Genomic DNA, 13,750 nt, shown 5'->3' on the forward strand with positions numbered 1-13,750 from the left:
GGTGGAGTCCTGCCACACTCGGGAGGAGCTGCGGCGGCAAGGACAGGGCCCTGAGTGAGGATGGTGCTTGTGCTGGCTGGGACTCCAATCATCCCAGGGTCTTGGGTTGGTGTGTAGGCCGAGACAGCGGCGGCCTGTGGCTCTGGTTTTGGGAGAGGAGCTTTAGGGGCACAAAATGCAAAGTGTGTTCAACTGTGTTGAATTATCTCATGTTAGAAGTGACTTATACTAGTAAAACCTGCCATCCTGCCATTAAAATGAACTGAGAAAAAACATCATTTTGCTTATAATAACTGAATTCTTACAATTCAGTCAGTTGATTTCCATTTACTCGTTTAAACTGAATTTCTGAACCGATTTAAGAAATCATGGTAAAAAAGTATCTATTGTATTATTCTCATTCTAATGAAACACACAGGGGAGTAGGTTTATCATGTCTTCCGTTGATTGGACGAATACTGTGTGCAGAGCCCCGTACGTTAAGAAGCAAAGTGACTACATTTCCCAAGATTCCGCGCATTTCACGCTCCTCTTGTTGGCTTGTTTTGCAGCGGCAGCAGAATTATGGGAGCGGAGTCCAAACAGGCTCAGACTGGAGCAGCGAGTGAGTTTTAGCGGAGCTGCAGGATCTGAAAGTGAACCGAGGCTGAAATGCTGGCTCGAGTTTTCGTTAACGGCCGCTACGGGCTCAGTAACCGAGTCTCGAGTGGAGCTGCACGGCTTGGTGTAGCGGGACAGCCGGAGCGGAGCTCCACCACGGAGGCAAGTTACAGAACTGGGAGTGTGACCAAAAACGTGGTTCACAAATTTCTCAAGACTTTTTTGCAGCATGAAAATAATAATTAAAGCTGAAGTCTTAAAGATAATTATAATGCGGCGCTTTGGTGCTTGTTAGTTACAGCGGCAGTGTTGATTGAGGACAGTTGCTGCTTCGGGCTGGGACGGTTCATTTACTCCGTATTCCAGCAGCAGCAGCGGGGTGTGTGTGTGTGTGTGCGCGGCGAGCTCGTCATGCTATCCTTGTGAGGACTACATGTCCTTACAATGATAAGACAAGGTGAATGTTTGTTTAAGTGAGGACGTTTTGCTGGTCCGCGTGTTGTTTACACCACAAATAACATTGTTTGGAAAAAACTAACAAAGCAAAAAACTGCCTTTTGGACACTGAGGTTAGGTTCAGGTGTAGGTGTGGTATTATTTAGATATACAGTAAAGAAAAATCAATAATCAGTGCAACTCCTCGCCAGTGATGCAAGACAAACGTGTGTGGAGTTTCTCATTCAAACCCATTTGACTCGCGCGCTCCATCTGCTTCCCAGGGGACAGTTAATTAAGAGCACGAGAGCGACCATGCGGACAGTACACGGTCTCTCCCTCCCTCTCTCTCTCTATCCCACTCTTTTTCTCTCTCTCTCTGCCTGCTTGCCTCTCTCTCTCTCTCTCTCTCTCTCTCTCTCTCTCTCTCTCTCTCTCTCTCTCTCTGCCTGCTTGCTTCTCTCTCTCTCTCTCTTTCTCTCTCTCTCTCCCTCCCTCCCTCTCTCTCTCTGCCTGCGTGCTCATGTTACTCTGTCTACCTCTTTTTTTCTCTCTCCTCTCCTTCTCTCTTCTCTGTCTGTCTTTCCCTCTTGCACACACATACACACTCTCTCCCTCACTGTCCCTCACATACTTACAGGTGTGTAGTTAGGGATGCATGACAATGCCAGAATCATATTGGTAAATGCTTAAAAAAAATTCAGCATGATTTTTCACATTTTGATTTCATAGATATCTCAGACCAATATTTGATTATGTTTATTGTTCTCCAGAAGAGCAGAATATTTAGGCGATACTGGTCTACTGCGCTGAAATTGCTGCATTTTATTTATTTTGCTGCATTTATGGCTCTATAAGTAAATGTTATATTTCCATAATTCTATCCCAGGTGGGTTTAGTCCCAATTGCTTCTTTTTTTAAAGGCTTATGTGTCCACAGTTGTGAAAGACATTGTGACATTGAGATATCACAAAGCAAAACCGTGAGTGTGCATCGCAAAGATGTGAAAATACATTCTGTTAATTATGCTGTCTAATGTAATGGCATTGTTTGAATGAATTTAGCAATCAGCACCAGTTAACACCAGTCAGCACCTCACTCCAGCACTCCTTCTGCCTCCCAGTTTTAGTGTTGTTGAGAGTAAATTGTGCAACGACATGATTATAGAAATTTTTTCATTAGAATTTTATTCAGAGTATTGCAGGAATACAGAATCGCGCCGAACATATTGTCATATTTATACACGCACACCATGCATAGGCACACTATGTATAAACCTTGATCATTTAGCTAAATTGTGCAAAATTATCAGTTGTTCCAGGAACAAGGCTGGTAAGACATGCCTCAGGGCAGTGAAGCGCAGTTGTCCTGTACTCTGCTTTTGTGTGCGTGTGTTATGTAATGATTGTAGCTTTCTCTCCAATGACTTCTGTAAGCTCAGCCTGACCGCTTGCATGGCTTTCATGTTGTTCTGTAAAGAGTAAACCTGGGGTAAAGAGTTAATAACCTAACAGGGTTGTTGAGATTGAGGTGACTGTACACAGGCTGATAAACCAGTAAGAGCCAGGTCCAGAGCCCAAAGGTCAGTTTCCAATTTGCAGAGCACAGTAAGCTGCTTCAGTGGCTCCTCATAATGGGAAAGAAAGTCCCAGAGAACATAGTGTAAAATGTCTGCTACTAAAATTCAGTTTTATATTAAATATCCAGCAAAATTTGAATAAAAATAAATAAATAAATAAATATCTTACTTAAAACTGCTAATCAGACCTATCTGAGAACTGTCTGGTTGTGGTCCTAATATTCTGTTGAGTGTGGTTAATTGATATCATGCAGTCTGACTTCCAGCCTGCTACGCCACTGAAGTTGAACTAAGCACAGTTGCATGAGCAAAGAGAATGAGCGAACCGTGCTAGTTGATCTGATTGTGTGTATCTGTATGAGGCTTAGTGTGTAGCATTAGCCTGAGTGTTAACATTTTTATTGATGCAACTTAATGAATTACTTACTGCCACATAAAAGTGGAAAGAAATGCCACCAATAGACCTTTTGAAGTTGTGTCAGAGTTTAAGCTGGTGTTCTCTATGGCCTTGTTTTACACCGGACATTAAAATGTGTCCTGTAGCTGAATGTTGTCCATGTACGTGTTTAAAAGACGTCTTTTTGATCAGAATCTGTTCAGGTCTAGCTGTCCTGATCCTTTATATATTTATATATTTATTATATATTAATACATTTTTGTCATTTTTCAGTTTTTGGCATAATTTGAAAATTCTTGTTGGCCTTTATATTGTGTGCAAACTTCATAATGAATGGACCAAAATAACTTGGAAAGTGGTTCTATTGATATCTATTATATATACAGTTTTCTCATTCATTTTAGAATCACCTATATATATATATTATGTGTATACATACATACATACATACGTGTGTGTGTGTGTGTGTGTGTGTGGAGAGAGAGAGAGAGAGATTTCTAGCTTTCTGCTCACTATTTGACTAGCATGTTAATGATTATATATATTTATCTGCCAGATTGGTTTTATATGGAGTCCATACTTGGGAAGCATATTCTTACATTTTACCATTATTATAGATTATTAAATATGAGGAGTGATATGTTGTATCTCTGTTTTTCTCTGTACAGGCGTCTCTGAAGCGGACCCCTCTCTATGACTTCCACAGAGCTCAGGGGGGGAAGATGGTGGAGTTTGCTGGATGGAGCATGCCTGTTCAGTACAAGGACAGCCACATCACCTCCCACCTGCACACTCGCCAGCACTGCTCTATCTTCGATGTCAGCCACATGCTGCAGGTGCATGTGTATGACTGGATGACTTTGTGTTGGTTTTAGTGATTTTTAGAGTTAGAGGTCTGCGCAGGTATGAAATTGAAGCCTGAACCCGACCCATGCCCATGGATTTCTCTCATCATCCATGGCTGTGACCGTGACTGTGACTGATGTTTTCTTGAACTTCATTCACGATTTCATTCAGGGGTGCATCATCCAACTCTAAAACTCCTTAGCTGTTTTAAATGCAGTTGGCATTACAAGAGAGAGAGCATGAGAGAGAGTGAGACTACACAAAAAAATCACTCATTAGGAAACAAACCTGAGCCCATTCCAATCCTGATGTTGTGAGTGAAAAATAGGACATTATATTTTGTCAGATCCCTGACCTCTACTACACGTTCTGGAAAACCTGGAAAATTATAGACTTTTCCAGTCATGGAAAACACTTTGAAATTTGAAATGATGAAAATATTAGGGAAGTCCTGGAAACTTGGGTCCTCTAATTCTCCAGGGTATATTTTAGTTTGTCCTTCTGAATTTATATAACCAAATCGTAATGCAAATTATTCAGTAACTTGTACATTTTTTATTTTATATATTTTTTTTTTGTAAAAGTTCCCCTCAAATTAACAGAAAATGTGTTTTATGATCATACACATATTGCAATTTACTGCTGAAAGCCAAAAATCCTAGATGACCTTTGTATTATTTTATAAAAATAATTTGTACAGAGCAGATCACTGAAGAGAGGCCATCTGTTTATAGTTTATAGCCCAGATTTGTGGAAAAATGGGTTGACTTTCAGTAGACAAAAAAAATTGTGAGTTCAGCTTCTTCTATTATAAGGGTTTAAAATTACATTACCAATCTATTTGACTGGAAAGAAGACAGTTACAGCTCTCATATGACACCCACCTTTTGAATGTAGCTTATGAAATATGAAAGTTATGAAGAATATGACGAAGTGCGTTTTGGAACCACCAGTGGTCTCAAGGAGTTGAAGAGGTTAAGACATGGCATGTTTTAGCATATTCTGGAAAATGTTGATGTGTGTGTTTATTAAATGTCTTATTGTTTCCAGACCAAAGTCTATGGAAAGGACAGAGTAAAATTTATTGAATCTTTAATTGTTGGAGACGTCGCAGAACTGAAGGACAACCAGGTGACTCACGCTCTCTTTTATTTTGATTAAAGAATTATCCATATTTAAACAAAAAAAAATGTCAGAAATAAAATTAATGTAATCATTATGAAGTTTGAAAACATTTCAGTTTTTTTAGCTCCCAGAAAACATAAGTGCAGGTTCAGTCAATGCATTTTTAATTAATGGGTTTACCTGGGTTTACATTTTCATTGAAAATCAAATCAAATTGTAACTGTCAACATTTGTTTGTGTGTGTGTGTGTGTGTGTGTGTGTGTGTGTGTGTGTGTTTGTGTGTGTGTGTGTGTGTAGGGCACTCTCTCACTGTTCACCAACACTAAAGGCGGAATCATGGATGACCTGATTGTGACTAAAACAGATCAGGAGTATCTGTACGTGGTGTCCAACGCTGGCTGTGCAGACAAAGACTCCGCCCACATGCAGGTGAGGGACACATAAGTAGAGTTTCCTCAAACACTTACAAACATACATCAACAGAGGAATGGACAAATCCTACTCTGCAGTTTGTTCTTTTAAGGGTAAATTACATGTAAATTACCTGTTACCCACAGCCAGTTCATATATATCTCTGATATCTGCCATGATATCAAAATCATTGTTGGATGAGTATTAGTTGTAATCTAGCCATCATCTAATTTATGGAAAACTTAAAAAATATACTCATCAGTTGTACTAGGTTTTTGATGCTCTGGTTGGTTAGTTTTCTGGCTCGCTAGCTAGTTGTGACTTGTGATAGCATCCTATTTAATATCGGTAAAGGATGTCTTCAGAAAATTCATTGTGATGTTATATTTTGCCATATTGGACAAACCCTACCTTAATGTACATTGAACACGATTTTATTCCAAGTCATTTTTGAATGATTTCTGCTTGTTTAGGCATCATGAAATGTTCACACAATGTAAATGGCAGATTTCACATGTTGGATAACTTAATTTCCTTTGCTTTTTTAAATAAATAGTTTGAAGCAATATGTAAACATAGTTAAAGTTTCAAAATGTTAGTTAACATTCAATACCCAGTCAACACAGTCCATATGTGAAAAATAAGCTACGAAAACAGACCGTTTTGAATAAATTGTTTCTGTGATGTCACAAGAACCAACTCATTTACATATATTCACCTATTCAGCCTACAGCTGTTTAGTCCTGCCCATATTCACACACACACACACACACACCATCTAAACCGCTTATCCTTCTGGGTCACGGTGGGGTGCTGGAGCCTATCCCAGCTTCTAGCCCATTCCATCGGGCGGAAGGCAGGATACACCCTGGACAGGTCGCCAGTCCATCGCAGGGCAGACAGACAGACAGACATACACATTCACACCTAGGGGCAATTTAGCATGTCCAGTTGGCCTGACTGCACGTTTTTGGACTGTGGGAGGAAACTGGAGTACCCGAAGGAAACCTACGCAGACACAGGGAGAACATGCAAACTCCACACACAGGGGACCCTGGTGGCCCAGCCGGGAATCGAACCCAGGCCCTTCTTGCTGTGAGGCGACAGCGCTACCCACCATACAGGACAGCCAATCAAAATGGAGGTCATTTATCTCGTATCCGTCTTAAACAAAAACCGCCTATTTAATTTACAGGGATAAAATGAGGTTGAGAAATAGTCAGGTAAAAATAAATTATGACCATTTTTGGAATATAAAACCAAGCAAATGTTATAAATGGACCTTAAGGAAAAATATAAGAAAAATGCATGATATGGGCTATTTAAAACATTTTAATATGACCGTATGTACAGCATACATTACATTATGATGACAACACCGTGGTTAATGTTGACATTGAATTGACAATCAAATTTAGTAGATTTAGGATCAACAGATTATACATATACATTATTATAATAAGTTGTTGTATAACACCTTTCTCAAACCAAAGTCATTTTACAACAGCAGCGGACACACAAGAAAAAAAAAAACGCTTGGTCAGTAGGGGCAGACTCCTCGGTCAGCAGGGGAACGTTCCAAAAGCATGCTCACAAACAATACAAAACAGGTAGGCCAATGTGAAGTGGCAGCCAGGTGTGCACAGCGCACTCCCACCAGAAGCGCAGATCACACTTTTCACTCAAATCCTCTTTTACTTCCAGCCAAAATTTGATCATAAACTGGTGGGCTTGACAGTTGATAGTCTGTCTGCTTTGTTGGGTAGTTGACTTTGTTTGCTTGTTTGTTTGTTTGAAGGCCAAGCTGCAGGAGTTTAAAGCTGCAGGTCATGATGTTGATTTGGAGTATATGGAGGAGAGTTTGATTGCTCTGCAGGGTAAGGCTAACTGTTGCCTATGCATGTGGGGGACTTTGGGTTAACATAAGAAAAATAGAGACAGAGAATAGTACGGAAACCTGTGTGAAGTCATGTTTGTATTAAATTAGAGAGATTGCATTACCTGTGTGAAAGTGTGCTGCCTCTGTTCATATCTTTTGCTATGTTTTCTAACTCTTCTGTGTTTGTTCTTGTCTATATTTGGCATGTTTGTGCATGTTTCACTCACATCTGTGTGTACGCGAGTAGGTCCGTCGATGGCTCAAGTGCTGCAGGAGGGAGTGTGTGATGATCTCAGTAAGCTGACGTTTATGACCAGTGTTTTGACCCCAGTGTTTGGCGTCCAGGGCTGTAGGGTCACTCGCTGTGGATACACTGGCGAGGATGGTGTTGAGGTGTGTTGGTGCAAAATTACATACAATTTTAGGATAAGAGGATGGTGTTTTTGAAAGAAACCATCCTAAATGTCAAAAACATGATAGATTCAGTCTGGCATTGTATAGCAACTCGGTAATAAATGATTTGTGTCTATGGGTATAACACATGAGTCAAAACACGCATGACATTTGGCTTTGTATGTTGACTGTTTCTATTTATTGATAGAACTACTATGTATGTAGTCATATTGGACATAAAAAATCTGCCCCTGTATGTATTTTTGTACTCAAATAAATAACATTACATGGCCCTGTAAAATAACATTTATATAGTTTGCCCCTTACCCCAAATGTACTTGATCAGCTAACATGATCGAGTATATTGTCTGATGTTTGCTTCTTTGGTTTTGCACTGGGGCTATGAGGCTAACATAGCTAACAAGTAATAGATGCTTATACCCCACCAGTTAGCATTGTGCAAACTGCATTTCTGAATCATCATACACTTATTTCAAACCACATGAAATTAAGTAATCATAAACAAACTTGCTTATGTCGTTTCTAACCTTATGACAGTATATCATACAGTGTCAGGAACATGTGCAAGTCTTATTTAAAATTAATTAACAACTTGACATGGTTTGGACTTGAGGGCGTAGCTGTAGTGAAGACTTAGAAGCTAGGCCCCTCCAGAATGTTGATCATTAATCATTAAAATATTACAAAAAAAATAAGGTGACTTTGAGTTCTTGCATCTTCATGCATGCTGACAAAGCTTGATCTTAGATCATCACAAATTTTTAGCAGATGCTTCACCATGGAAACATTTACACTGATGCATGCTGCTATCGGTTAAGCAAAAAAGAACAGGGCAACATTTTTTTAACACCAGTTTGTAAACACAACATTATCTTCCCTTACTGTTTCTCCTGATGGTGACAGTTTAGCTGTGCTAGTTTCTACAGCAGTGGTCAACAACCTCATTCTGGAGATCTCCTTTTCTTGCAGTTTAGTTCCTGCATCTAACATGCTTAGAACTAGATTCTGCAGGAGGGCAGATCTCTAGGACCAGGGTTGGTCACCACTGTTCTACAGGCTGCTTACCTAGCTAGTGAGTGGTTGTAGTTGGCCTTGGTAAAATAAACAGTTTAATACTGTGAAAAAATGCCAAGAACACTGCAGTCTTCTACCATGCACGCTGGACATCTACTGTCAGTTGTTAAAGTAGCCTAACTAGGCAGCTAAATGTGAGATAACCGTGTGTTGTGTTTAATACTCACCTTTTCCCCTGCAGTTATGGTAATTGGTGGGTAATTTTATCTCTAATGAAGTAGTCATACTTGCTTGCTAGCTGCCCCTCAACTTGTAAACAGCCACACCTAAAATGAGTCAGACTGTACCAGTGGTTTGGATGTAGTATCAAATCAGTTTGGATGATGTTAATTGTCAGGGTATAAGCTTCCATTACTTCTTGGCTACAATGCAAAACTAAAGATGCATACTTTGGACACCAAACCTGTCTTGGCTGATTAACCACATTTGGCCTAAGTGGAAAATTGTGTAAATGAGTTTTAATGAACTCTTCTTGTGCTGTGTGTGTGTGTGTGTGTGTGTGTGTGTGTGTGTGTGTGTGTGTGTGTGTGTGTGTCCTGTTTCTGTCAGATCTCGGTTCCACGTGAGAGTGTGGTTACGTTGACAGAGAGGCTGCTGGTCAACAGTGAGGTGAAACTGGCCGGCCTTGGTGCCAGAGACAGCCTCAGGCTGGAGGCAGGGCTCTGTCTCTATGGCAACGACATAGATGAGACCACAACACCTGTGGAAGCAAGTCTTGTCTGGACTATAGGTGCATACTTATTCTTCCTCATGTATTTCTGAATAAGCATGTGTGTGAGTATATGTGTTTGGATGTCTCTGTTTTGGACTCTGCATGACTTATAATTGCGTTTTGTATACAATATTTTGTGCATGCTTGTAGGTAAACGGCGTCGGCAGGCGAGAGATTTCCCTGGAGCTGATGTTATTGTTCCACAGATCAAAGCCAAGACTCAGAGAAAGAGGGTGGGACTAATCTCAAGCGGCCCTCCTGTCAGACAGCACACCCCCATACTTAGCCCTGATGGCAGAATTATAGGTAACACACATAAGCATACACTATATGTGGACACCTGACTATAACACCCATATGAGCTTGTTGGACATCCCATTCCTACACCATGGGTGTTAATATAAAGTCCTCCTCCTCACTCTGTGGCTATAACAGCTTCCACTCTTCTGGGCTTTCCACAAGATTGTGGAGTGTGTCTGTGTGAATTTGTGCCCATTCAGTCAAAAAAGCATTCATAAGATCAGGCAGTGATGTTCGACGATAGTTGTAATGCAGTCAACGTTGCAGTTCATCCCAAAGGTGTTCAGTGGGGTTAAGGTCAGGGCTCTTTGCAGGCCACTGGAATTCCTCCACACCATGTCTTTATGGACCTCATTTTGTGCACAGGGGTACAGTCATGCTGGAACAGGAAAGGGTCTTCCTCAAAATGTTGCCATGAAGTTGGAAGCATATTGTCTAAAATGTCTTTGTATGCTGTAGTATTAACACGATCCTTCTTTGGAGCTAGGGGGTCGAGCCCAAAACCCTGAAAAACAGCCCCAGACCATTATCCCTTCGAAATCCTTACAGCTATGTATTCTGGTATGTAGTGTTCTCCTGGCATCTGCCAAACCCAGATTGTGATTCGTCACTACAAAAACACGTTCACTGCTCCTGAGTCCAGTGGCAGCGTGCTTTACACCACTCCAGCTGACACTTGGCATTGCACATAGTGATCGTAGGCTTCTGTGGAAGCCTATGATGGTGCCTTGCAGTCACTGAGCTCTTCACTACAACCCATTCTACTGCCAGTATTTGGCTATAGGCTTATGGGTGTGGCTGAAACTCCTGAACTGAATAATTAGGAGGGGTGTCCACATACTTTTGGCTGTGTAATACCCCGAATTTACAGCAGGCACTTATTTCAAAGCAATGTTGCATAATTGATGTTGAAGTCAGCGCATCTGTTATTTCAATCACAGCATTGTTAATATTAATAGGCTTTCAATTGTACGAAAAAGCCTGTAAAGAATACAGTTGTATATTGTCAGTCTGTGGCAGCTGAAACTATATTTCTTTTATTTTCTGCAGTATTTCTTAGTTTAACAGAATAATTTAAGCTCAATGGGAGGACCATCCAATAGGAATATACCTTATCTCTTCTCCTATTGAACAAGAGATCTTGCAGAAATACCCCTCTAGGCCTCATGAGACTGAACTTGTAAACCTGACTGTGCTAAATGTATGATTTGCTACACCATTGCTTGAGGTATTGCAAGCTTTCTTTAGAATATCTAAACATGATATAGAACTAGAATCTTTAAAATGAAGTAGCCATAGCGTGTAAGAACGATTTACAGATTTAGCTGGACAGGCTACAGATCCGTGAGTTATTCAGTTGCTTTTAGAGCTTTGGCTTTGTGCATTATTTCATCTGTCTTATTCAGATTCTCATTTCTCTCTCCTTTTCAGGTGAGGTCACGAGTGGATGCCCCTCCCCTTGCCTTAAGCAGAATGTTGCCATGGGTTATGTGGAGACAAGCTTTAGTAAAGTGGGAACACCCATTCAGGTGGAGGTTAGAAAGAAGATGATACCTGCTGTGGTCAGCAAGATGCCGTTTGTGCCCACAAACTATTACACTGGACGCTAGAGCTCATCCTTGTCTATCATAAGGAAAGGCACTAGACATGAAGTTGGTCAGTGATTGACTTCAGACAGATCTGATAATGTCTAGCACTTAAGGTCAAAACTACTGAATTTCAGATTTTAAAAATAATTTACGCTTTGAGATTGAAGGAAAAGGACATACAAGGACTTTTTACATCCAAATGCACAGTTACACTGCATCTTGGGAGTGGCAGTATCCATCACTATTCTGTGTTCGCAAACAGAAACACAGATTCAAACATGCTGAATATGTATTTTTCTCAGTATCTTTTAGTCATTTTTTAACTCTAATTTTATAGTTAGATAATAATAATAATTTCCAGCCATTTTGACTGGAAATTAAATAAATTAAGGGTGGTCTCTGACTTTTGTACAGCACTGTAAACTTGTACAACCAAAAACTAATGTTGCAGTACATTCCTGTTTAACTTAAGTGCGTATCTCTGTGTGAATGAAACATCTGTTTGGAAGGACACACTGTATTTAACCCATGTTTTCATACAGTGATCAGTACTGCTATCCAGGGACCAACCACTGACTGACCACTGACTTTATTTATACCTAATGAGAGCGTTAGTTTATTCTCAGAACTTGGTGATTAATAATAACCAGAACATTTGCTAAATACACTGACAGTAATGTGAGTACATATAACGTAGGTTCCTGTAACCATGTGCCTTGGTTTGCATAATTGTAAGATAAACCTACAGTAAACGGTTAACAGTATTTGTTTATTTTTGGATTAGTACCTTCATCTCTTGACTTGGCATCTATTACAGTTTTAACTTTGCCAAATCTCTCTTTCTTTTGGTGCGAATGGTGCACTTTGGAGTGGTGCTTTTTATATGCACTGGTCCAGCACATTTCTGTATGTTTACACTATTTCCCGTATTTTTTTTGCATATCCTGTGTTATCCTAAGCAGTGAAGCCAAACAAGGGGGCCAAAATCTAAAGTAAAACTGTAGAAACTTTTGTACTACTGTATTGTCATGATGACTCTTAGCTTAGGTATATTTTAGGATATTGATAACATAGTAAATAATATTATGAGAATAAGATGAATAACTTTGTATTTAACATTATCAATAAACTGTTGTCATTAGTGATGTTGTGTTTAATGGTGTTTCATTTAACACTATTTTAAGATTGGAACCTGTTGGTTCAAATCTTTGTCTTTGAAAACTTCAAAATAGACAACATGATTGATTAAACATCAGTAAATAAATGTACTTACACACCATCATCGTCGTTATGATCACATGATCTGATGAATCAAAAACTGAGTAAAAGGGCACTCAGTAAGACCTCTGTGGATTGAAATATATTGCCATTTCTGGTGGTTACAACACTGGAATTCTCGAGAAGGCAGATACCAGATTGTGTGCAATACCTGTGTTGGCAGACATCACAACCAGAGAGCTGACCTTAAAAAGCAGGAACTCTGCTCTTGCTTGCTTCCTTCTAGTTAAACCTCTGTTCATCCTTCTTCAGCTGTCACACAACTAGGGCTGCACAATACATTGTTTGCTAATTGTTATTGCAATACTGGCCTTTGCAATGCTGATAGCGACATATGCTGCAATATGCACAAAAAACATGAGTGTCCTGACCAGATCACTGAAGTTTGAAGTTTTAATGAATGAAAGGATTCACATTTTCAGACAAATGTAAATAATATTAATCAAATTAATGCAGGCTGGTCTTTAACTATCTATGTGTGTTTTTAGTATGCTGCATATACATGTAACGGTATAGTCACAACATGGTACTTTGTCCATATTGCGCAGCCCTACAGACAACCACCCCATCTGGATTAGTACACATTGTGGAAGCTATGGTTAACAGGATTCACTGAAAATGAGGAAATGAAGCTATTTTAGATTAATATGTATTGGCATTAACAAAAATGTGTGTCTTTTTTTATCTTCATAATAGGTCTTTTTTCTTTATTTCTATTCTTTCTCCCTGAACTCAATTTATAAAGTTTGTGTGTATAAAAGTTTTTTTGTACCCAACATCTATGTTTTCCAACCTCTCTTTATCCCTAAGAATTAAACAAGTTATTATTGTTACTGTGCCTGTAAGACTGACCTCTGTTCTGATTGGCTGCCCTATACATAATCATTCAAAAAGCAGTCCGGAAACCTGGTTGGAACCCTCCTCATAACTTCACTGTGAATGAGCGGCACTAAACTGCTGCAGGCTAAATATGTGGATATATGTAAATACATTGGTTTTGGTGACCTAAAAACAATGAATTCAGAACAGGCTGTTTTTCCAGCTTAGTTCCCATAAATGCACTGTATTGATATATAATATACATATATATGTATATATATATATATATAT

At 39.6% G+C, this 13,750-nt stretch overlaps 1 protein-coding gene across 1 annotated transcript; it reads left to right on the forward strand.

Annotated features, from left to right (window-relative positions):
* The first annotated feature begins 538 nt into the window (after nt 1-538).
* Nucleotides 539-12,507, forward strand: amt (aminomethyltransferase). The gene is made up of 9 exons (XM_036579126.1): nt 539-762; nt 3,680-3,847; nt 4,908-4,988; nt 5,281-5,412; nt 7,193-7,271; nt 7,521-7,666; nt 9,311-9,491; nt 9,624-9,779; nt 11,205-12,507. Exons 1-9 carry the CDS (start codon nt 652-654, stop codon nt 11,381-11,383), a joined length of 1,233 nt encoding a protein of 410 aa, XP_036435019.1. The 5' UTR covers nt 539-651; the 3' UTR covers nt 11,384-12,507.
* Nucleotides 12,508-13,750: the final 1,243 nt, after the last annotated feature.

The sequence above is a fragment of the Colossoma macropomum genome, unplaced genomic scaffold, assembly GCF_904425465.1.
Source record: "Colossoma macropomum unplaced genomic scaffold, Colossoma_macropomum, whole genome shotgun sequence".
Classification (NCBI taxonomy): domain Eukaryota; kingdom Metazoa; phylum Chordata; class Actinopteri; order Characiformes; family Serrasalmidae; genus Colossoma; species Colossoma macropomum.